The 22,982-nt window shown below is 43.8% G+C and overlaps 1 protein-coding gene across 2 annotated transcripts in view; it reads right to left on the bottom strand.

The window, feature by feature from the left end:
• SLC15A5 (solute carrier family 15 member 5) overlaps positions 1-22,982 on the bottom strand; it is a 188,243-nt gene that overhangs the window by 1,377 nt on the left and 163,884 nt on the right. For both annotated transcript variants that reach the window (XM_075210840.1, XM_075210839.1), the window contains exons 4-8: positions 21,737-21,957; positions 16,374-16,560; positions 8,337-8,525; positions 1,766-1,897; positions 631-739 (exon numbers count right to left, since the gene is read on the bottom strand). In XM_075210840.1, coding sequence (XP_075066941.1) covers positions 631-739; positions 1,766-1,897; positions 8,337-8,525; positions 16,374-16,560; positions 21,737-21,957 — 838 coding nt within the window. The remainder of the gene's footprint in view (positions 1-630; positions 740-1,765; positions 1,898-8,336; positions 8,526-16,373; positions 16,561-21,736; positions 21,958-22,982) is intronic.

Below are 22,982 nucleotides of genomic sequence, written 5' to 3'. Positions count from 1 at the left end.
GATAAACCTTAAGCTGCTGGACCAATGACCCCACTTTCCAGCACACACAACTAGTGTTAGGATATGAAGGTGAAACACACGTATGAATACAGCTCACACACACACGTCAGTACATGTCACTGTCTGCGTTACAGCTCTGTGACCCCCTCAGAAGTGATAATCATATCTCCATGTACTGGACTGAGCTACTTACACTCTAACCCTACAGAGCACAGTCATCCGACATGTCCATCCGCCTGCTGCATGATGTAGGCACCTTCTCGGTATGTACATGTGTGTGCTATGATGTCATACATGCTACATGTACTGTGTCAATGAACTTATGAAATTTCATTTAATATTTTTGATTGAGTATTACTGCAATGAAATTACAAGGGGGATTTCAAGCATTATTTATTAATACACAGGGGTGTAACTAGACATTTGTGGGCCCATTACAGAGTTTAGTAGGGGCCCCCATGTACCGCCCAAGAGTGAAAATCTCACATAAATTCCTGGGGCTTTGTCAGGGGAGAGGGCCCCACCATATAACAGCAGCACCCACCTGTAGCTTTGTTATCCCCTCTCTCATATAGTGGGTGTCCCGGCGTGTGGACCCTTTTACTCACAGACATGAAGGTTTGGGGTTACCTGTCAGATATTTGCCAGAAAGCCAAGGAATTCAGGAGCATCGCACAGGCCAATAGGAAGAAGAATCTTTCTAAATGGCCGTTTGACAAGACGCCCGGAAACCAATCCCCTGAGAAGAGAGAAATGGGATTATGTCTGTCATGTAATTACCATTGTTACCTGAACGTGCGATAAACTGAGACAATTCTCTGTGTGCTGATTGAGTCACTGTCCTCTAGAGAGTCTGCTGATCTTTAGTAATAGATTCATTAGGGCAGCTCAGCTAGGACTCGCTCCTTAACCAATTATATCAGGTGATCGTTAGCAACTTATTCTGCAGTCTGTGTGATGAGAAGACCAGGCTGGGATTTATGGGAAAGCCATGTAGGCTCCGGCCTAGGACTGCAGAACAGCCGGGCACCGGCTTTCCTTATTGTACTATGGAATTATGCTTCTCGCTGGGTTGTGAAGTTTAATCTTCATTTTCTTCTGCTTATATTGGTACTGTTGGTGGTTGTGGGAGAGGCAGCGGTAACAGAATGCATTTGTTTCTCACAGGTGATGGGGCGCGGTGGAGATGGAGGATGGGTGTATATGGGCCTGATGAAGATTCACACATTTCATTGAGAATTGCTATAATACTCTCACTGACCTGTATTATAACATCTTTTATAGGACATTAGAAGTCAACAAAGAGCTTTGTGGCTGTTTGGAACTGCCGGCAATCTGTTTTTATAAAGGTCACGGTGATTTGTAATATTCTTTCCTCTACAATAGATGATGAGTTATTCTAAATAACACACAATGGGAAATACAGCAAGTTCTTTGTATGAGATGGTCCTCATATCCCAATATACCAGGTAAATGTTTTATCACGGACACTATCCGAGTCATGTGACACCAGTGACATCACTACTAACCGAATGTAAGGATATATTGGATGGGAGATATTCATGTCATGGTATAATATAGATATTATCAGCAAACCCCTGAGCTCCCTACCTGTGTATTCCCTACTGTTCCTGGGTAATTCGTAAAACGGAGGCGACATGCTATCAGGTGTCTTTTCCACAAAGGGCTCCTTATATCTGGGAAATTATTGTTATGAAGCACTAGTAATCTTGTCATTGTGGAGACCTCAGTTTTTGAGACTTACCTTCTGATGCTATAAACACTGATTGGATGAGCAGTGCCCCTAAAAAGCAGCCCAGTGCCTGGAACAGAGTCATAACCGCCATACAGATACTTCTGATCCGGGACGGAGCCAGGCGAAATGTTATAAAGGAACCTGGAGATACAGTAATCGTGGTGCAGGGTCAGTGATTGGAGTGAGGTGTCAGTAATCCTGATGTGGGGTCAGTATTCAGAGTCTGGAGTCAGTAATTAGGGAGAGGGATCAGTAAGTGGAGGGGTCAGTGGTCGGATGAGGGATCAGTAAGTGGAGGGGTCAGTAATCAGGGAGAGGGATCAGTAAGTCGAGGGGTCAGTGGTCGGATTAGGGATCAGTATGTTGGAGCAAAGTGCTCTCCGTATGCTGTCTCCTCTCTCACACTCTGTTGGTCCTCTAGTGCCAACTAGTGCATGGGGAGTTGATAATGATATCAGCATCCTGCTGCTGTTTGACCCTATGACCCTGACTGTATTCTATAACTGTTACAACTGCTGCAGCTATTATCCCTGTGTGTACCTGCATCACTGCTGTTGTACCTGTTCTAAAAATAAAACAACAACCTGGTTAAGTTTTAAGCTGTGTGGGCTAACATCCCTATCTAATACTGCTGACACCTTACAGACACCAAAAGGTTTCGCCAATAGGTTATGGGACCAGCACCACGCGCTAAAGGAAAGATCGGTAGCAGGGAAACACAGAAGTAAACGGAAGCTAATTCTTCGGAAAGGTCCTTTATGTAACACAAGGGAAATATGCACAGTACAGGGGCCAGTATGAGCTTTGTAAAACTAAAAGGCTCAGAGAATTACACAACATGAAAATTCACCATGGAAATGCAGCTCAAGGGGAAAAAGTTGTGGAAGGTCACAATTGATCCAGGAGCAGGTCCAAAAGCTGAGGAAGTGGATAGAGTCATGGGGACAATCAGCTTGGATGTGGAACAGCACATGTATTCCATCATCAACAGGAAAGTGTCAGCACAAGACATGTAGACAGCCCTGTAAAAGGCATATGAGGACAAAGGTCTGATGAGAATAAACTTGAGGCGCACACTGGATGGAACGAAGTTAAGTGCCTGCAAGGACATGAAGGAGTAAATCGACAAATTGTTGACTATATCCCAGCCATTGGCATCTGTGAGAACACAGGTGGACTATGAGGACCTTGTGATGGCATGCTGCAGAATCTGACACCAGAGTTTGAATTCCTGGTGGTAGCTTTGGAGTTCAATGATACTAAGCTGAGGACAGAAATCGTGAGAGCCAAGCTGCTGCAGTTCTAAGAATGCATTCCCTTCAAGACAAATGCTATTCTCACTAAATGTACCAAGTCCAAAAAGCCCAAGTACAAGTCCTTGGAATGTTACAGATGGGGAACAAGGCCTCTGAATGCAGGCTGAGTGGTGTGCAGAAGTGAGTTGGCATTGAATGTTGCAGACAGGCACAAGAAGGACTGCTGGTACATGGAGTCAGGGCCACTAGGCACTTCAGCTGCAACCAAGAGTGGTTCACTTCACTAAAACCATGTGAAAACATATCAGTCAAAGGGATTGGAGACAAGGTGCCACAAAAGCCGGGACAATTCCAGTGCGCCTAAGGATTAAAGGTGAAACTGTCATCACAGATATCTAAGACGTCCTGTTCGTGCCAGATTTGGGTACCAACCTTATTGCCATAAATGTACTGGAAAGAAATGGTTACAAAGTTCAACTCACAGAGGGCAAGTGTGTGGTGCAAAACAAATGAGCGACTGTAATAGCGACAGCAACCTGGTGTAACCATCTGTAAGTCCTAGACACCGAGGTGTATTGTGCGATGGTGGCTTCTGATACAAATCAGTCCATGGAGCTATGGCATAAACGGGAGGGTCATCTGGGATACAACAATGTCCAGAAACTCCTTGATGGGATGGTGACAGGATTTACTGTGAGAATCCTGAGAGACTGGCATGTGACAGCTGCGTAATGGGTCAGGAAAATCATTGCCTCTTTCCAAAGTCAGCAACTGGACCTGAAGTACCACTAACGTGTGTGATCCAATGGAGGTGTAATCGATTAGTGGCTACAAATATTTCATGACACTCCCTGATGACACCACAAGGATGACGCACGTATACTTCATCCAAGCCAAAAGTGAAGTTATCAACAAAATTGTGGAATACAAGAGCTGGTGGAGACTCAAGCGGCTCTGAAATTAAAAGTCTTGAGATCCCGCAATGGTGGAGACAACAGGACTTTAGCTGCGTTCTTGAAGAAATATGGCATACAGCATCAACTGAGGATTGCCTACGCTCCAGAACAAAATGGTGTGAGTGAGTGAGCAAATCGTACAATTGTTGAAAGTGCACAGACTATGTTAAGCGATGCAGGCAGTAGCTGTGAAGGAAAAATGCTGATGGAGGCGTGGTCTGCCTCGAAGAGTGAGTCATCTTCATGTCTTCGGCTGTAAGGCGTATTCACATATACCGACAGAAAGGAAAGGGAAACTGGATGTCAAGTCAGTGGAATGTATCATGCTTTGATACTGCCAGGAGAATAAAGGATACAGGCTCTGGGGCATTACAAATAAATGTCTCACAAAATCCAGAGAACCACAGCAAAAATTTGTAGCGCTGGATATGCAGGCACCAGGTAGTGTGTCCAATTGTAAAGCAGAAGTTCCGTGAGGAGTAACTGAGGGTTCCTCCCAGTAGATATCATGAGGAATTCGCTAACTTAGCCTTCTGTGAACATCCAAGCAACAAATTCAAGTAGGGACTGGGAAGAGTGAAAGTCGGCTATAGACATAGAGCTGACAGCTCTGGATGACAATACATGGAATGTAGTTGACAGGTCAAGTGACCATAATAGAATAAAGAACAAGTGGGTCATTTGTAAAAAGCTGAATGCAGATGGAAAGGATTGACTTTGCCTGCTACAAAGCCCACCTTATTACCAAGGGATACATCTAAAATTCTGGTATCGACTACGGGGAGATCTTATTGGCTGTTGACAGATAGAACATCTTAAGGTTAATCCCTGCCATTTCTACAATTCAAGATTTATTGCTGTACCAACTTGATTTTGATTTAGCATGGGGAGTTAGTTCTGGAGATTTACATGGAGCCAAATGAACACTATGATGATAGTCTGTTCCAAGAGGAAAAGAGTCTGCCTCATCATCATCAACATTTATTTATATAGCGCCAGCAAACTCCGTAGCGCTTTACAATTTGGAACAAACATTAATAAAACAGTACTGAGTGATACATACAGAGAGGTAAGAGGGCCCTGCTCGCAATGGTAAGTACTACATAATATTGCACACTGGACCAGCTAGAATGCAAAGGTAAAAGTATTGAGTGGGCTGTGTGATCAGTCACACAGCAATGTTGGTTAGAGGGTTAGGGTTAGCGAGGATAATGATGCGGATATATTATCGAAGGAACTGACATCATACTTGCTGAATATGTTCCTGTTAAAATGTGGACTGAAATATGTTTGATTGATTAATGTTGATACATTTCATTGTTTGCTTGTGTTGTTTACTAACTCAGTGTTTATGGTTACAGGAAAAACTTTATTGAAAAATATTTTTGATTAAGTGTTTTATACATGTAACTGAAGACAGCTCTTAGCGAGGGAGGGGGAAGGGGGGAGTGTTGGAGAGAAGTGTGCTCTGTATGCTGTCTCCTCTCTCACACTCTTTCTGTTGGTCCAGTAGTGCCAAGTGGTGCAGGGTAATGTGATTACTGACATCAACATCTTGCAGCTGTATGACCCTAACTGCATTCTATAACTGTTACAGCTGCTGCAGCAATTACACCTGTGTGTACCTGCATCACTGCTGTTGCTACTGTTCTCAAATAAACCAACAGCTTGGTTAAGTTTAACGCTGTGTGGACTAACATCCCTATCCAACACTGCTGACACTTTAGAGACATCAAAAGGTTCTGTCAATACAGTAATCGTGGTGAGGGGTCAGTGATCAGGGTGCGGGGTCAGTAATAAGGGTGAGGGGTCAGTGATCAGGGTGCGGGGTCAGTAATAAGGGTGAGGGGTCAGTGATCAGGGTGCGGGGTCAGTAATAAGGGTGAGGGGTCAGTGATCAGGGTGCGGGGTCAGTAATAAGGGTGAGGGGTCAGTGATCAGGGTGCGGGGTCAGTAATAAGGGTGAGGGGTCAGTGATCAGGGTGCGGGGTCAGTAATAAGGGTGAGGTGTCAGTGATCAGGGTGCGGGGTCAGTGATCAGGTGAGGGGTCAGTAATTGGGGCGATAGTACTGTAGTAAGTCCACATTATACAAGGTAATTAAATAATGAATCATTGTGGAAGAACTTACTTTACTATCTACATTTCTTAATAAACCCTTAGTGTGTTCCATTCAGCTCCCTGTGTGTCACAGTCATTAGTGTCCCCTCTACTCTCCTTGTGTCACAGTCATTAGTGTCCCCTCAGCTCCCCGTGTGTCACAGTCATTAGTGTCCCCTCAGCTTCCCTTGTGTCACAGTCATTAGTGTCCCCTCAGCTCTCCGTGTGTCACAGTCATTAGTGTCCCCTCAGCTTCCCGTGTGTCACAGTCATTAGTGTCCCCTCTACTCTCCTTGTGTCACAGTCATTAGTGTCCCCTCAGCTCCCCGTGTGTCACAGTCATTAGTGTCCCCTCAGCTTCCCTTGTGTCACAGTCATTAGTGTCCCCTCTACTCTCCGTGTGTCACAGTCATTAGTGTCCCCTCAGCTCCCTGTGTGTCACAGTCATTAGTGTCCCCTCAGCTTCCCTTGTGTCACAGTCATTAGTGTCCCCTCAGCTCCCCGTGTGTCACAGTCATTAGTGTCCCCTCAGCTCCCCCTTGTGTCACAGCCATTAGTGTCCCCTCAGCTCCCCCGTGTGTCACAGTCATTAGTGTCCCCTCAGCTCCCTGTGTGTCACAGTCATTAGTGTCCCCTCTACTCTCCTTGTGTCACAGTCATTAGTGTCCCCTCAGCTCCCTGTGTGTCACAGCCATTAGTGTCCCCTCAGCTCCCCCGTGTGTCACATTCATTAGTGTCCCCTCAGCTCCCCGTGTGTCACAGTCATTAGTGTCCCCTCTACTCTCCGTGTGTCACAGTCATTAGTGTCCCCTCAGCTTCCCTTGTGTCACATTCATTAGTGTCCCCTCTACTCTCCGTGTGTCACAGTCATTAGTGTCCCCTCAGCTCCCTGTGTGTCACAGTCATTAGTGTCCCCTCAGCTTCCCTTGTGTCACAGTCATTAGTGTCCCCTCAGCTCCCTGTGTGTCACAGTCATTAGTGTCCCCTCAGCTTCCCGTGTGTCACAGCCATTAGTGTCCCCTCTACTCTCCGTGTGTCACAGTCATTAGTGTCCCCTCAGCTTCCCTTGTGTCACATTCATTAGTGTCCCCTCAGCTCCCCCGTGTGTCACAGCCATTAGTGTCCCCTCAGCTCCCCCTTGTGTCACAGTCATTAGTGTCCCCTCAGCTCCCTGTGTGTCACAGTCATTAGTGTCCCCTCAGCTCCCTGTGTGTCACAGTCATTAGTGTCCCCTCAGCTTCCCTTGTGTCACAGTCATTAGTGTCCCCTCTACTCTCCTTGTGTCACAGTCATTAGTGTCCCCTCAGCTCCCTGTGTGTCACAGTCATTAGTGTCCCCTCAGCTCCCCGTGTGTCACAGTCATTAGTGTCCCCTCAGCTTCCCTTGTGTCACAGTCATTAGTGTCCCCTCAGCTTCCCTTGTGTCACAGTCATTAGTGTCCCCTCAGCTCCCTGTGTGTCACACTCATTAGTGTCCCCTCAGCTCCCTGTGTGTCACAGTCATTAGTGTCCCCTCAGCTTCCCTTGTGTCACAGTCATTAGTGTCCCCTCAGCTTCCCTTGTGTCACAGTCATTAGTGTCCCCTCAGCTCCCCGTGTGTCACATTCATTAGTGTCCCCTCTACTCTCCGTGTGTCACAGTCATTAGTGTCCCCTCAGCTCCCCGTGTGTCACAGTCATTAGTGTCCCCTCAGCTCCCCGTGTGTGTCACAGCCATTAGTGTCCCCTCAGCTTCCCTTGTGTCACATTCATTAGTGTCCCCTCTACTCTCCGTGTGTCACAGTCATTAGTGTCCCCTCAGCTCCCTGTGTGTCACAGTCATTAGTGTCCCCTCAGCTTCCCTTGTGTCACAGTCATTAGTGTCCCCTCAGCTCCCTGTGTGTCACAGTCATTAGTGTCCCCTCAGCTTCCCTTGTGTCACATTCATTAGTGTCCCCTCTACTCTCCGTGTGTCACAGTCATTAGTGTCCCCTCAGCTTCCCTTGTGTCACATTCATTAGTGTCCCCTCTACTCTCTGTGTGTCACAGTCATTAGTGTCCCCTCAGCAACCCTTGTGTCACATTCATTAGTGTCCCCTCAGCAACCCTTGTGTCACAGTCATTAGTGTCCCCTCAGCAACCCTTGTGTCACAGTCATTAGTGTCCCCTCCATACATTTGACGTGTTTGGGTCTGAGCACCCATGGGACTGGCAGACCAGTGACACCATATAATGCATTCAGGATCTTATTTCATATAGTTATACAAAACTTTCGCCTTATATTACACTTACAAGCCGGGGCCACCATAGCTTCTGCCATTCCCAGCAAGACGTACTGAGGAGCTAAGTGCAGACAGGACATGGAGGACACGAACAGAACTTTCCCTGACAGTGTCTGTTCCACCACCGGGAACCACTTCCGATGGATTTCATAGATTCCAGCGACGAGCAGCGAGAACGCAGCACCAACATGGCCGCAAACTAAAGAGAAGAATCATTACTGATACATTGTAATTTCATGGACTTTGCACACATACATACAGCAAAGGGAAACCCTAATCAGGGGCGCACGCAGGATTGTCAGGGGTTTCCCCCCCCTGACAAAAAAAATGCTGCGCATGCGCAGCAGCTCCGTTTCGTCAGCGCTGTCCTATACAGCAGCCGCGGCGCTGTCAAAGAAGCGTCCGCGGCGGTGCTGTATCCACTATGGTGGCCACTTAGTTAGCGATGGAGGTGAGGTTTCTGGAGACCCAGAAACCCCCCCTGCGTGTGCCACTGCCTAATATCGCCAACTACAACGGCAGTAACTCTCATCGGTAGCGAGCCTCTCTGGCAGCAAAAACAAATTTAAAAAGTAAACCAGGCGCTAATTAATGGTAATATAATTTCTAAATAGTGCCTATACAGTCTGCTGCTTTCAATAAAGCAAGGTACTGATCCCTGTGTAAGTATATAGAACCCCCCCAAAAAAACAAACAAAAGAAAGCCCTAATCTAAAAAAAACTATTAAAGTTTAATTAAAATATATAAATACCATGTAGATCTCTATTCTATACGAACATCCAAAAAACATCAATTTATACATATACATCAATTATAAAATATCCATAAATTAATAACTGGAATTAATCAATAATCAATATTCACAAACTAATTATTCAAACAAATGTTCATTAGGTGCACCAATAAATAATCTGGAGATATATTGTCTCAATGAATCCTATAGTTGAAATAGATGATTCTTTTCAGATTAGAAACAACATGCTCTGAACTTCTCATGAGATCTTAATATGGCCAAACAACAAATTAAATATTATGGAACTTGATCAATCGAAATTTATAAACTTCCAGAGGTAATATATAAACTGGCTTCCCAATCTTAATTATATAAAGATACTAGAGATGGGCGGGTCCGGTTCTCCGAGAACCGAACCCACCCGAACTTTGGGTATCCGAGTACCGAGCTGAGCAGCTCGGTACTCTCCCGCCAATTCCGAATCCAAATCGAGGCCGAACGTCATTGTGACGTCGTCGGATCTCGGGACTCGGTTCTCGCGATACTTCAACTTTATAAATACACGCCTCCACAGCAATCCATCGCCATTTGACAGAGGGAGAGAGCAGGGTGTAGTCATAGGCTAATTAGAGCAGGGACAGAGAAAGAATACAATATTGTTCTTGCAATTGCTCTAACCAAAATCGCTAGTGCAGAGAGGAGGATAGAGGTTTATTATTTTTTCTTCATATTTGGCACTCCCCAGCGCTTTTGGGTTGTCCCCCATAATTGTGCATTAATATTTCTGGCTGTCAAAAGTCATATCTGTCAGCAGTATCTACTCAATAAATGTTAGCACTCCTCAGTGTTTTTGGGGTGTCCTCTCTAATTGTGCATTAATATTTCTGGCTGTCAAAAGTCATATCTGTCAGCAGTATCTACTCAATAATTTTAAGCACTCCTCAGTGTTTTTGGGGTGTCCTCTCTAATTGTGCATTAATATTTCTGGCTGTCAAAAGTCATATCTGTCAGCAGTATCTACTCAATAATTTTAAGCACTCCTCAGTGTTTTTGGGGTGTCCTCTCTAATTGTGCATTAATATTTCTGGCTGTCAAAAGTCATATCTGTCAGCAGTATCTACTCAATAAATTTTAGCACTCCTCTGTGTTTTTGGGGTGTCCTCCCTAATTGTGCATTAATATTTCTGGCTGTCAAAAGTCATATCTGTCAGCAGTATCTACTCAATAAATGTTAGCACTCCTCAGTGTTTTTGGGGTGTCCTCTCTAATTGTGCATTAATATTTCTGGCTGTCAAAAGTCATATCTGTCAGCAGTATCTACTCAATAAATGTTAGCACTCCTCAGTGTTTTTGGGGTGTCCTCTCTAATTGTGCATTAATATTTCTGGCTGTCAAAAGTCATATCTGTCAGCAGTATCTACTCAATAAATGTTAGCACTCCTCAGTGTTTTTGGGGTGTCCTCTCTAATTGTGCATTAATATTTCTGGCTGTCAAAAGTCATATCTGTCAGCAGTATCTACTCAATAATTTTAAGCACTCCTCAGTGTTTTTGGGGTGTCCTCTCTAATTGTGCATTAATATTTCTGGCTGTCAAAAGTCATATCTGTCAGCAGTATCTACTCAATAAATTTTAGCACTCCTCTGTGTTTTTGGGGTGTCCTCCCTAATTGTGCATTAATATTTCTGGCTGTCAAAAGTCATATCTGTCAGCAGTATCTACTCAATAAATGTTAGCACTCCTCAGTGTTTTTGGGGTGTCCTCTCTAATTGTGCATTAATATTTCTGGCTGTCAAAAGTCATATCTGTCAGCAGTATCTACTCAATAATTTTAAGCACTCCTCAGTGTTTTTGGGGTGTCCTCTCTAATTGTGCATTAATATTTCTGGCTGTCAAAAGTCATATCTGTCAGCAGTATCTACTCAATAATTTTAAGCACTCCTCAGTGTTTTTGGGGTGTCCTCTCTAATTGTGCATTAATATTTCTGGCTGTCAAAAGTCATATCTGTCAGCAGTATCTACTCAATAAATTTTAGCACTCCTCAGTGTTTTTGGGGTGTCCTCCCTAATTGTGCATTAATATTTCTGGCTGTCAAAAGTCATATCTGTCAGCAGTATCTACGCAATGGATTCAAAGCAGTCCACATATGATCTAAATGAGCAACCAGGTTCTGTCACCAGTCCTGATGTTAGTGTTCCCAGTACGTCATCTGGCCAAGGCGATGTCAAACAACAGAGTGTTTTCAAATTAGTGCAAAAAACAAAAACCAAAAAAAAATTTACTGTATTGAAGCGAAAACGAAGTGTAACTGAGCAAAAGTTAAGTGACGATAAAAAAAAAATTGCAAGCATGCCATTCTACACACGCAGTGGCAAAGAGAGAATGAGGCCTTCACCTTTGGCTATTAGTGGCAGATCCCAAAAAGTTACCCAGCCTACAATTGGTGCACAACTACTGTTACGCGTCAAAGCTGAGCTGCAAGATACCAGTGAGGCATTACAGGAGAATATTTGCTCTGATTCACAAATGACAACAATCCCTGTGGAGAGTCCATCCAACAGTGGGATGTCTAATCGTGAGCATTCTGCTGATGTGTGCCTTAATAGCCCGAGTGTAGCCGGTGATACCCAAATTGAGGATGCCACTTTGGAATTAGAAGAGGATGAGGGGGAGATTTGTGTAGGCGACGAGGGCGCTAATGAGGATGTTGATGAGGATGAGGTTGTTTGTGTAAGTCCTGCACCAGTGGCAGCAGTTCTGGCACGTGACAAGAAAAAGGCCATTGTCATGCCTGGGCATAAAACAAAAAAATCCACTTCTTATGTGTGGAATTATTTCTACCCAAATCCAGACAACAATTGTATAGCCATTTGTAGTGTATGTGAAGCCACAGTCAGTCGAGGGAGGGACCTTAACCATCTTGGAACCTCGTCTATGTTACGCCATTTAACGAGAGTTCATGGCAAAGTGTTGGGAAAAGCTGAAAGTTCTTCCCAAAAGAATACAAGCACTCCCTCATCAGCTAAGACCCTCCGCTCACCGACATACCGACGGCCACAAAATACACCCACCACACCATCCTCATCAATATCCTCAGTAGCGCTCGGAGTTAGCCCGGCATCCCACTTAAGGCTGGATGACTCCGGCACTATTATTGATTCCTCTGAAGAAAGCGTTAGTCCTGCTGCTGCTGTTGCTGCTGCTGGGGGTGAATCGTCATCCCAGAGGCAGGTGAATAAAATGAGCAGTCCTACATTTCAGCAATTAACTGTGAAACAATCCTTTGCGAGGGGAAGCAAATATGACAGCAGTCACCCAGTCGCCAAGCGAATCACAGACGCCATGGCTGCAATGTTAGTGTTAGATCTGCGTCCAATCTCCACCATAAACGCAGCTGGTTTTTCACAGTTAATTGAGGTTTTGTGTCCGCGTTACAGAATTCCATCGCGACACCATTTCTCCCGTAAAGCTATTCCACAACTATACCAAAAAGTGTGTAAAAATGTAGAGATTGCGCTGAAAAATGCCATTCTGCCCACTGTTCACTTAACCACAGATATGTGGACAAGTGGAAGTGGCCAAACCAAAGACTATATGACTGTGACAGCCCACTGGGTTGGTCATTCACCTTCACCAGCAGGAACAGCAGCAGCATGTACACCACTACGTAACATTTGTCACAGGCAGGCCACTCTTTGTATCACCGGCTTCACTAACAGGCATACGGCTGACAATTTGTTACGCAAACTGAGAGATGTGATTGATGCATGGCTTATACCACTCGGACTCTCCCCAGGGTATGTCATTTCAGATAACGCCAACAATATAGTGCGAGCATTACAGCTGGGTGATTTCCAACATATTCCCTGTTTTGCTCACACCATCAACTTGGTGGTGCAGAGCTTCCTACGAAACAACCGTGAGGTGCAGGAGATGCTTTCGGTGGCCCGTAAAATTTCAGGCCATTTCAGGCATTCAGCCACAGCATGTAGGAGATTACAGCAGCTCCAAGAGCAGTTTAACTTGCCCTGCCACCAACTTAAGCAAGAGGTGGTAACTCGGTGGAATTCCACCCTGTACATGCTTCAGAGGATGGAGGAACAGCGCAAAGCCATCCAAGCATATTGCACAAGTCATGACATTGGGAAAGGAGGGGGGATGTATTTCACTCTTGCACAGTGGGGAATCCTTTCAGTGCTGTGCAAGGTGCTGAAACCATTTGAAGTTGTGACATGTGAGGTCAGTGCAGACTCTGCTAGTTTGAGCCAAGTCATTCCTTTAATTAGACTATTGGAAAAGCAGCTTGAGAAAATGAAGGAGGAGCTGAAAGCAAGCAATTCAGCAAAGTATGTTGGCCTTGTCGATCAAGTACTTAATTCGCTTCACAATGATCCTCGAGTTATTAAGATCTTGAACTCGGATCAGTACGTTTTGGCCACTGTGCTTGATCCAAGGTTTAAAACCTACATTGAGTCTTTACTTGTAAATGAGCGAGATGTGAACTTTTGCAAGGAGCTATTGCTCAGCAAGTTGGCCGCTGAACTGGGCCTCGGCTTGACGACGTGTCCTCCTTCACTTTCTCAAGCTGTTGCTCGTAAAAAATTAAATTTCCAAAAAAGAAGCAGGGAAGACACAGGGGGCAGACGAGAACAATTTAACATCTGGGCTGGTTTGAAGGATTTTTCAAAAAAAAGTGTCACTTTGCCCATAAGTCCATCCAATATGAGTATAAACATGCAAAGGATGGTGGAGGATTACTTTCAAGAGGTAGTTGATATGGAAATGTCAGACAGTCCCTTTCCTTACTGGGAAGAAAAGCAAGCTATTTGGAAACCCATGTACAAACTTGCTTTGCAATACCTAAGCTGCCCACCCTCCAGTGTGTACTCTGAACGAGTGTTCAGCACAGCAGGGAACTTAGTCAGTGATCGCCGTAGAAGGTTACTTCCCAAAAATGTGGAGAAAATGATGTTTATAAAAATGAACTACATCTTCCACGAGGAAGGCCTTCACCATCCAAGACATGCAAGCACTGACTGTTCTCTAATGGCGGATTCAAGCGGCGATGAATTGATAGTCTGTGATGATGACGATAACACTGATGAGGGTGAGGATGAAGCTGAAGATGATGCCGATAACATCTTTTTAAAACTTTCTATGTAAGTGTAGGGTGCAATCTACCCCCAAAGAGGAAAGGGACTTGTGGCATTTCCATATCACATACCATCTTGAAAGGCTGCTGTTAGGGCAATTTATCCTTAAGGGTAGGGTGTCATAGACAGAGTGACCCTAAACTGGCTTTGTCCATTTTTCATAATATTGTACAGTCTATAATGGCTGAATTTTTTAGTATTTTATACAAGTGGAGGGGGGCCTAGAGAGACAGAAACCAAACTGGCTTTCTCCATGTCAATTAATATTGTACAGTCTATAATGGCTGAATTTTTTAGTATTTTATACAAGTGGAGGGGGGCCTAGAGAGACAGAAACCAAACTGGCTTTCTCCATGTCAATTAATATTGTACAGTCTATAATGGCTGAATTTTTTAGTATTTTATACAAGTGGAGGGGGGCCTAGAGAGACAGAAACCAAACTGGCTTTCTCCATGTCAATTAATATTGTACAGTCTATAATGGCTGAATTTTTTAGTATTTTATACAAGTGGAGGGGGGCCTAGAGAGACAGAAACCAAACTGGCTTTCTCCATGTCAATTAATATTGTACAGTCTATAATGGCTGAATTTTTGGGTATTTTATACAAGTGGAGGGGGGCCTTGAGAGACAGAAACCAAACTGGCTTTCTCCATGTCAATTAATATTGTACAGTCTATAATGGCTGAATTTTTTGGTATTTTATACAAGTGGAGGGGGGCCTTGAGAGACAGAAACCAAACTGGCTTTTTCCATTTCTTTACATATTTAACTATAAGTGTAGGGTGTAATATACATTCAAAGACGATGGCTGCATTGCCAATATGCATAGATGGAGAGGAAGACAATCTGTTTTGTGTGTAGAATAGGCCTACCAACGAAGAATTAAACTGTTTTTTGGGATGATTTATTACCTCAACAATTAGATTACTTGTCTCTAAAACAGTTGGAGCACTAAATTGGGTTAATTTAGGCCCAAAAACATGGATTTTCCCAAAAAATAGCAAAACAAAACCAAACAAAACCAAAACCAAAACCAAAACACGCAATGGAGGTTTTGCAAAACCAAAACCAAAACCAAAACACGACGGTAATCCAGATCCAAAACCGAATCCAAAACCAAAACACGGGGGTCAGTGACCATCTCTAAAAGATACTCACATATACGTAGCTGCTGGAGAAATTCCCCTTTATTGAATCTGGCATTTACCGCTACTGAAATCCAGTGCCCTTCACTGGCAGTAACTCTCTGGCAGTTAGGGCTAGGGTAAGGGTCAGGGCTAGGGTAAGGGTTAGGGTCTGTATAGCTATAATTACCTCCTGGTCACATGATCTGTATGGCTATAGTTATCCCCTGGTCACATGGTATGTATGGCTATAGTTATCCCCTGGTCACATGGTCTGTATGGCTATAGTTACCCCCTGGTCACATGATCTGTATGGCTATAGTTACCCCCTGGTCACATGATCTGTATGGCTATAGTTACCCCCTGGTCACATGGTCTGTATGGCTATAGTTACCCCCTGGTCACATGATCTGTATGGCTATAGTTACCCCCTGGTCACATGGTATGTATGGCTATAGTTACCCCCTGATCACATGGTCTGTATGGCTATAGTTACCCCCTGATCACATGGTCTGTATGGCTATAGTTACCCCCTGGTCACATGATCTGTATGGCTATAGTTACCCCTGGTCACATGATCTGTATGGCTATAGTTACCCCCTGGTCACATGGTCTGTATGGCTATAGTTACCCCCTGGTCACATGATCTGTATGACTACAGTTTCCACAATCTGCCTGAGTATTATTGCTGCCATGTGCATCCCGTTATGGCCACAGTCTACCCATCTATTGGTTACTTCCAGCAGGATAACACGTCACAGATCACACGTCATCTCAAGCTGTTCCAGGAACATGACAATGAGGTCAGTGTACTCCAATGTCCTCCACAGTCACCAGATCTAATTCTATAGGAGATTGTGTGATGTTATCATGTCACCGTGGACCAGAATCTCTAAGGACTGTTCCCAGCACCTTGCTGGATCTGTGCCACAAAGAATAAAGGGCTGTTCTGGGGTAGTACTGGGAAGCTGTGTCTGATAAAGCAGCCACTGAATCTATCTATAAATCTACACACATATAAAACACATTTTTACCTATTGATGCTGAGGGCTGCAGTCCGTATCCACGTCGGGAGAACAGGAACGAGTTGATGCTCTCTAAACAAGGAGCCAGAATTATGATCGGGATTATACTTATAATTTTCATTGCAGCAATCGGCAGCAGAAAACCATTTAAACTCAAGTTTGAATTCATCGATTGGATGAAGTATCCAGACGCAACCTGTTCATTGAAACAAAATATTTATAGAAATTCAGTGATGAATAAATCATCAGGAGTCACATTACTCTATTACAGCCACAATGACACCTCCGTATACAGAGCAGAGGCCATTAATAGACCCATTAGTCCTGGAGACGGACTGGTGATTGACCTGGTCCTGGTGATTGACAACGGATGAGTTAAATCCAGAGACTTATCAATGATGTGAAAGATAAATTTTAGGTGGAGACAACATTGCAGCTTGTCAGTGAATAACTGATAAATAAATGAAGTAGCCCCTTGACGTCCAGTCAGAATATGAGGAACAAAACCACAATGAGGGGGGGCTGGTCTGTAAACCGTATTGAAATCCCAGATACATTTTGATTTGAATCTGATACACAGTACTTGTCGTACACACAGAGCAGACTGCAGTATACACACTATTGGTTATACTTTTGGTGTTGTGAAAGGTGTCTACGGTGTTAGGTGGATGTGAACGCTTTTAGTTTAAACAGGTTGCTGTTCATTGAACTTGGTAACACACTTTATTATATACAGGTGACTTGTAGTACAGCAGCAATCAGGCAATACAGTCTTGTATGTAATATACACTATAATATACATTGGCAAGGACTCCCCCGGGAGATCAGGGGGGAGGTGGGCGTATCAATCACGGTTTTCCGGCCAATTACAGCACAATTCACATCCTAAGCCCCGCCTCTTTACTATTGTGGCGAGTAGGAACCAGGAGTTTGCCTCGCTTTCCTGGGAGTCCAGGAGGGCACCCAGAAATTTGGGAGTCTCCCAGACATTCCGGGAGAGTAGGCAACTATGCTCTTATGCACTCTTGTATATAGCTGGTATAAATGCAGGCAGGTTCTTTTGTATATACTGCACGTCTGTGCAGTTTATGCAGCTATTGAGGTGCAGGCTCTCCTCTGATCCATTATGGGAGCCTCCGGTCACTTATTGGGATCTTTTGGATCTTTATAGATCCACCCCACTAGACCACCGGGGAATCAGGCACAATAGGAGCTGGAGCACAGCGCTTCTCTATTCTAACACACACAAATGTCTGTACAATAAGCGCTCACATCAGAACACATTCAACCTTTATTTGATCATAAAATAAAAACTGTTATCAGTATAATCATTATATAAATGTTAATTTTGAAATATATATTTTTTTACATTAATTGCATAAATATATAAAGATTACTTCAATGCATTCTGTACATACAATGCATTTATATAATACCAAAATCACCCTGGGGAGGGGGGGTTAGTGATAGAAATCCTGGGATCCTCACAACAAGGACACCCATTTACCTAAACACACCATAATGATAGTGAGTACACTCCAGCGCTTCATGAGTACCCACAACGACCCATAACTAATAGTACGGTGATTGTAACGCTTCAGTCATTTTGTCATTATATACTTTATAGAGATAACTCTATACCCAAAATCTGCTCTCACTGTATTTATCCACGACCGACCATCACCTCAATGCAGATACATTGTATTTGTATTCAATATGTTTTTATAGTCTGAGTTCTTGCAGTTGTTCTGCGCTGCACAGAATGAACCAGAGGTAAAACTCCAGATTCCCAAAGCGCCTGAGCGTGTAAGATATAATAAAGCCAATACACAAGTGAGGGTTAATGTAAAAACCATCTATGTATAAAGTAACATATAATAATCCTCAGTGCACTGAGAAAAAAACCCATAAATGATATGCAATATATTTAAATAACATGTGTCAAACACTGATTAAGAAAGTTCAAATTGTTGATGCTCGATGGTGAATACTATTCAGTGGTGGAGTACAATCAGCTGCTTGCTGGATTCTGAATCCATATAGAACAATCACCAAATATAGCCAAGTGTAAGTCCAGACGTCCTGATCAGTGCATGACATAGAAAGTAATGGCCCCTCTGGAGCAAGCAGCCCATATACATACACAATGAGAACTCTGATATCGCAGTTCTTTAAATCCTGTTGTATAGCAGCGTGCAGGGAACAGAGTCTTCAGCAAAACTGAACCTCATTGTCCAATCACATAGATGGTCCATATGCAGATTATGCATCCAATGTAAACAGAACAAATGCCGACTGAATTGCCAAGCAGTTGAGATGTGGTCAGTGGCAGTGGTAGGCTTACAGGAGAGCTGGTGGAGATAAAAGCACTTACCCAGTGAATGGGGAGGTTTCTGTCTGTGTCAACTCCTCAACTCTCCTTCTCTCTCTTTCTCCTGCCTCCAGATGTGAAGCGCCTCCTGCTTGGGTTGTTGCGCATGAGCAAGTCTAACACTCACTGCAGTTATAGTCACGGCGGTTCCTCCGATCCGTGTATGTTGTAGTAGTCAGTGGTGGCAAAAGCTCATTAGTAGAAAGGATTGAAAATCCGAAAACCCAACGCGTTTCGCCTGACAAACGGGCTTCCTCAGGAATAATTAAAGTACTAAAGCCCATCTGGACCTTTATATAATCATTGTTAAAAATGGATCATTAGTTGATATGCTGTGTTCTAATTGCTGCAGGTGTGCTTATAAGGACCCACCAATCAGCTTCCTGTATAAATATATAGTCCTTGTGGGTACACATGTTCCACTTGTTAATGTCTTTATTAGCTGCAGAAGTTGGGATCACAGTGAGATCTCATAATAAAGTCCTTAGTGAATGAAGGGTAGTGCACACAAGTAAATGAGCTTGTGGCCAAAATAAATATAAAGATTGAAACACAATGGAAATATTTTAGCGCCTGTACAGGTGAATGAAAATTCTATCCTCTCCCCCAGGCAGCAGGGGGATGTGAATAAATGTTTTTCTCATAAAGCTAATATTATTATTATTATTATTATTATTATTATTATTATTATTCTCAAGAAAACTATTCAGTTCAAAATCTATATTAAGACCGTGTGGAGTCAAGGGGCCTGATTCATTAAGGATCTTAACTTGAGAAACTTCTTATTTCAGACCTAGATTCATTTAAAAAAAAGTTGATATCTGTGTGCTACATGAAAAAACAGTCAGTATTATTATGTGCAAAACAGAATACTAGTTTGCACCTTGTGCATTGTAACATGGTTTTGTCCAGGAGACTGAAATAAGAAGTTTCTCAAGTTAAGATCCTTAATGAATCAGGCCCAAGGTCTTTAATGTGTAAATCCACTTACTCTCTTCATGTGATATGTGGCTAATGTAGTCCCCCCCCCCCTCCATGGCTTATCAACCTTACAGATCCCCATGAATTTGAGGGATGAGGGGTCATTTTTATGGAACTCAGTGATGTGGTCAGATCAGGCGCTCCCATTAGGCAACCTTAGGCAGTTGATTAGGGCGTCGGGACCTGCAGGGCGCCGCTGACTAGATTTTCTAATCTAGTCAGCGGTTCAGCGGCACAAGAGAGATGCACAGCAGATGACGTCAGTGATCATGTGATAGTCTGTCCGGCGGCGCCTCTGAGGTATCACACTTTCTGTCACTGACAGACAGTGTGAATAAAGTTATTCCCCCCTCCTCTCCCCTCTCAGTATGCATCGCGAGGAGCAGCTAGAGGAAGATAAGGTAAGTAAAATCAATTTTTTTTTTAATTTAGTGTGTTCGGGGTTCGGGGGGCGCGGGCGGGGGCGGCGGCGAAATTTTGCCTAGGGCGCCGAGAACCCTAGCACCGCCCCTGGGTCAGATACAGTTTGTGCTTTGACCCCTTTCTTTATATTCCGATGGTGTACAGAGATGTGTGTGTAGATTCCATGGGTCCTCCAGTATTCAGTAGATATATTACTCCATTACTGTCACAGGACAGTCTGTCTCTGATTGGATGAGTATCAACAGTTGTGTTTGATGTAAAGGTAACAACAGGTTTTGTTCCTCTTATTTGGCTGGTTTTGCACACATGGCACCTAGTGCAATAGAAAAGCCTTTTCTATTCTCTCCTATCCAGGTATTGGTGGTATTTTTGGTAGAGGTAGAGATACTACACTTAACCAATACATGTCTGAGGTTGTCAACTTTTTTGTAAATTAATCTAGGTCTGCTCGGTACCACGTCTCTCAGATTCTCCTCTCCAAGTAGAACTTTCCAGTGTTTACTTATAATTCCCTCCACTTTTTTCAAATCTTGGATGTACTTGGTAGTGAAGAGGAGGCAACCGGTCTGTGTGGGGATTTCTAATTTATTAGTTAGGAGGTTACTATTTGTTTCTCTAATTTCAGTGTAGGCCCGTTCAACAATAGTTTGCTCATACTCCCTATCTAAAAATCTGTCTTTCAATAGGTTGGCTTGGATGTCATATTGTTCTAAATCCGAACAAATCAGCCTAATCCTAGTAAACTGGCCCTTTGGTTTATTACGTAGCCAGTTCCTATGATGGCTGCTACGGGCAGGGATGTACGAGTTGCAGTCCACCTGTTTGAGGTACGTCTTAGTTGTAATCTTGTTTTCTTCAGATTCCTAAGTCTAGAAATTCTACCTTTTGTGTGCTAGAGCCGGCCGGGAATTTGATATTGAGATCATTGTTATTGATGGATAAAAGCCACCATACGTTATTCTTGGGAGAAGCGCAGATACTGGTAACCTCATGTATACTAGTAGTTCTGTGCTAGTTAGTGTAGTGTTACCGTACATGGCCTAAGTTAGTCCTCTGCGTACCTCCCCAACTCCACCTATCAAGTCATAAGTGTCATTCGTGTTCAGACATGAATTTCATGCAAGTGCGCTCATTGGCGCAAAGTCCGTTTCTGAGCATTTATAGAGCTATATTATACAAGCTGCGCAAATGCCGTACGTCCAAACATGAATCAGGCCATTGGTGTTGGCCCTTTTTAATGGGAAGCAGATAGTTTTACAACTCCGTGACTGAATGATTCCAGCAAAATAGTAAAAAGAAATGTGTATTTATGCATTTACTGCATCAGTCCACAGTGGTTCATCCCAGTAATGCTGAATTTTATCCGCAATTTTATGATACATAATAAAAACAACTTTTGCTAAATCACAATAACAGCATAAATGCTCTCTCTATGCTGAGTGATCTAGAGATAAAATAGTTCAGGCACTAAGCTAAAAAGAACTTCACTGCCTACAATGAGAATCTGGTGTTCAGTGCAACTCTGCACAATGAACTTTTCCTATATATTAAAGCTTATAGCTCTCATTTACAGATCACCCATCTGAGAGTCACTCACCTGTGTGACACAAATCCTATACAGAACTTGGACGCTAAAAAGCGGGAGAAGCCTCATCAGGGCCTTTGTGTTCTCCACGTGGGAATTGCTGTACCGGCCTCCATTATATTCCTTTGCGCGATCTATCCAGGTAGGAACGTGTCCCCCAACATGACGATAGTGAATACAACACATCCTTATAGCGTTTCCAACCACACCCAGGGTGGTCAGTACGGAACCACCTGCAATACACAAATAACAATCATATCATGGTGACAAAGTGCAGTAACTATATCCTGGAATCAGTAAGAATTAGAGAACTGAGTCACACTGGGCCTCATGTAGTGTCTACGCCCCCTCCCCCGCAACATACTGCGCACAAACAACGTGTACAGCTTTGTGCATCTTATGACTGATTAGACTGGGACAGAGAGGTGCGAGTACAGTAAGAGTGTGACTCATGTAGTCCAGGACTCAGACACCCCGGTCAGATCCCCTGTGGGTACACGGATGTTATGCTGGTGTTGTAGGGCTGGATGCATCTTGGATGTGATAGGATTGGGACAGGGTATATTTTTGTCATTATTTTTCATGTTTAAGTGTTGGGAGATTTGGAAGATCCCTATCTTTATCTTACTGACAAAGTAAGTGACCCTCAACCAAAGGGGGATTTGCATTACTCCCCGGAGTTATCACCACACCAGGGGCCCTAACACAAGAAGCCATTACAGGGGGTGCTGTGGCTGTGGGCCCCAGAGGCAAGAGGCCCCAGCCATATCAGTCCCTCGCTGTGGGGGCGGCACATGATGGGCAGTTCTGGAGCGGCAAGCGGGGGCCACTGGAGGGATGATTGACATTTTGTTATGGGGTCTGGCTATGAACAGTTACACCCCTGCCTGCAGTTATATCCCAGGGTGCCCATTAGTATTTCCATCATCGCCAACCAACACGCGCCCCGTTCATGTGACTGCTGTATGGTGGTATATATGGGACAAGTCTTCCATCTTTACCCGGTGCCAAAATATAGCATTTTTGCACCACATAGAATATTACTAATTGTATACTGTATAGATTTATTTATCTATTTCCATTTCTAGTTTTCAGAATATTTGTACAAACATTGTCTTGTAGAATACTATGCACAGCTAATCTACACCTGGGGGAGGAAAGTGGGGGTCTTTATACCAGAGCTAGAGGAACTCCGTATTGTATAGACAAATACAAACAGTTTTCAGTCATAGTGCAGCAAGACTATGTGCAATTCACC

This window comes from Mixophyes fleayi, chromosome 4, assembly GCF_038048845.1.
Source record: "Mixophyes fleayi isolate aMixFle1 chromosome 4, aMixFle1.hap1, whole genome shotgun sequence".
NCBI lineage: Eukaryota > Metazoa > Chordata > Amphibia > Anura > Limnodynastidae > Mixophyes > Mixophyes fleayi.
The sequence above is the reverse complement of the archived record's forward strand: the minus strand, read 5'-3'. Positions and strand labels throughout refer to the sequence as shown.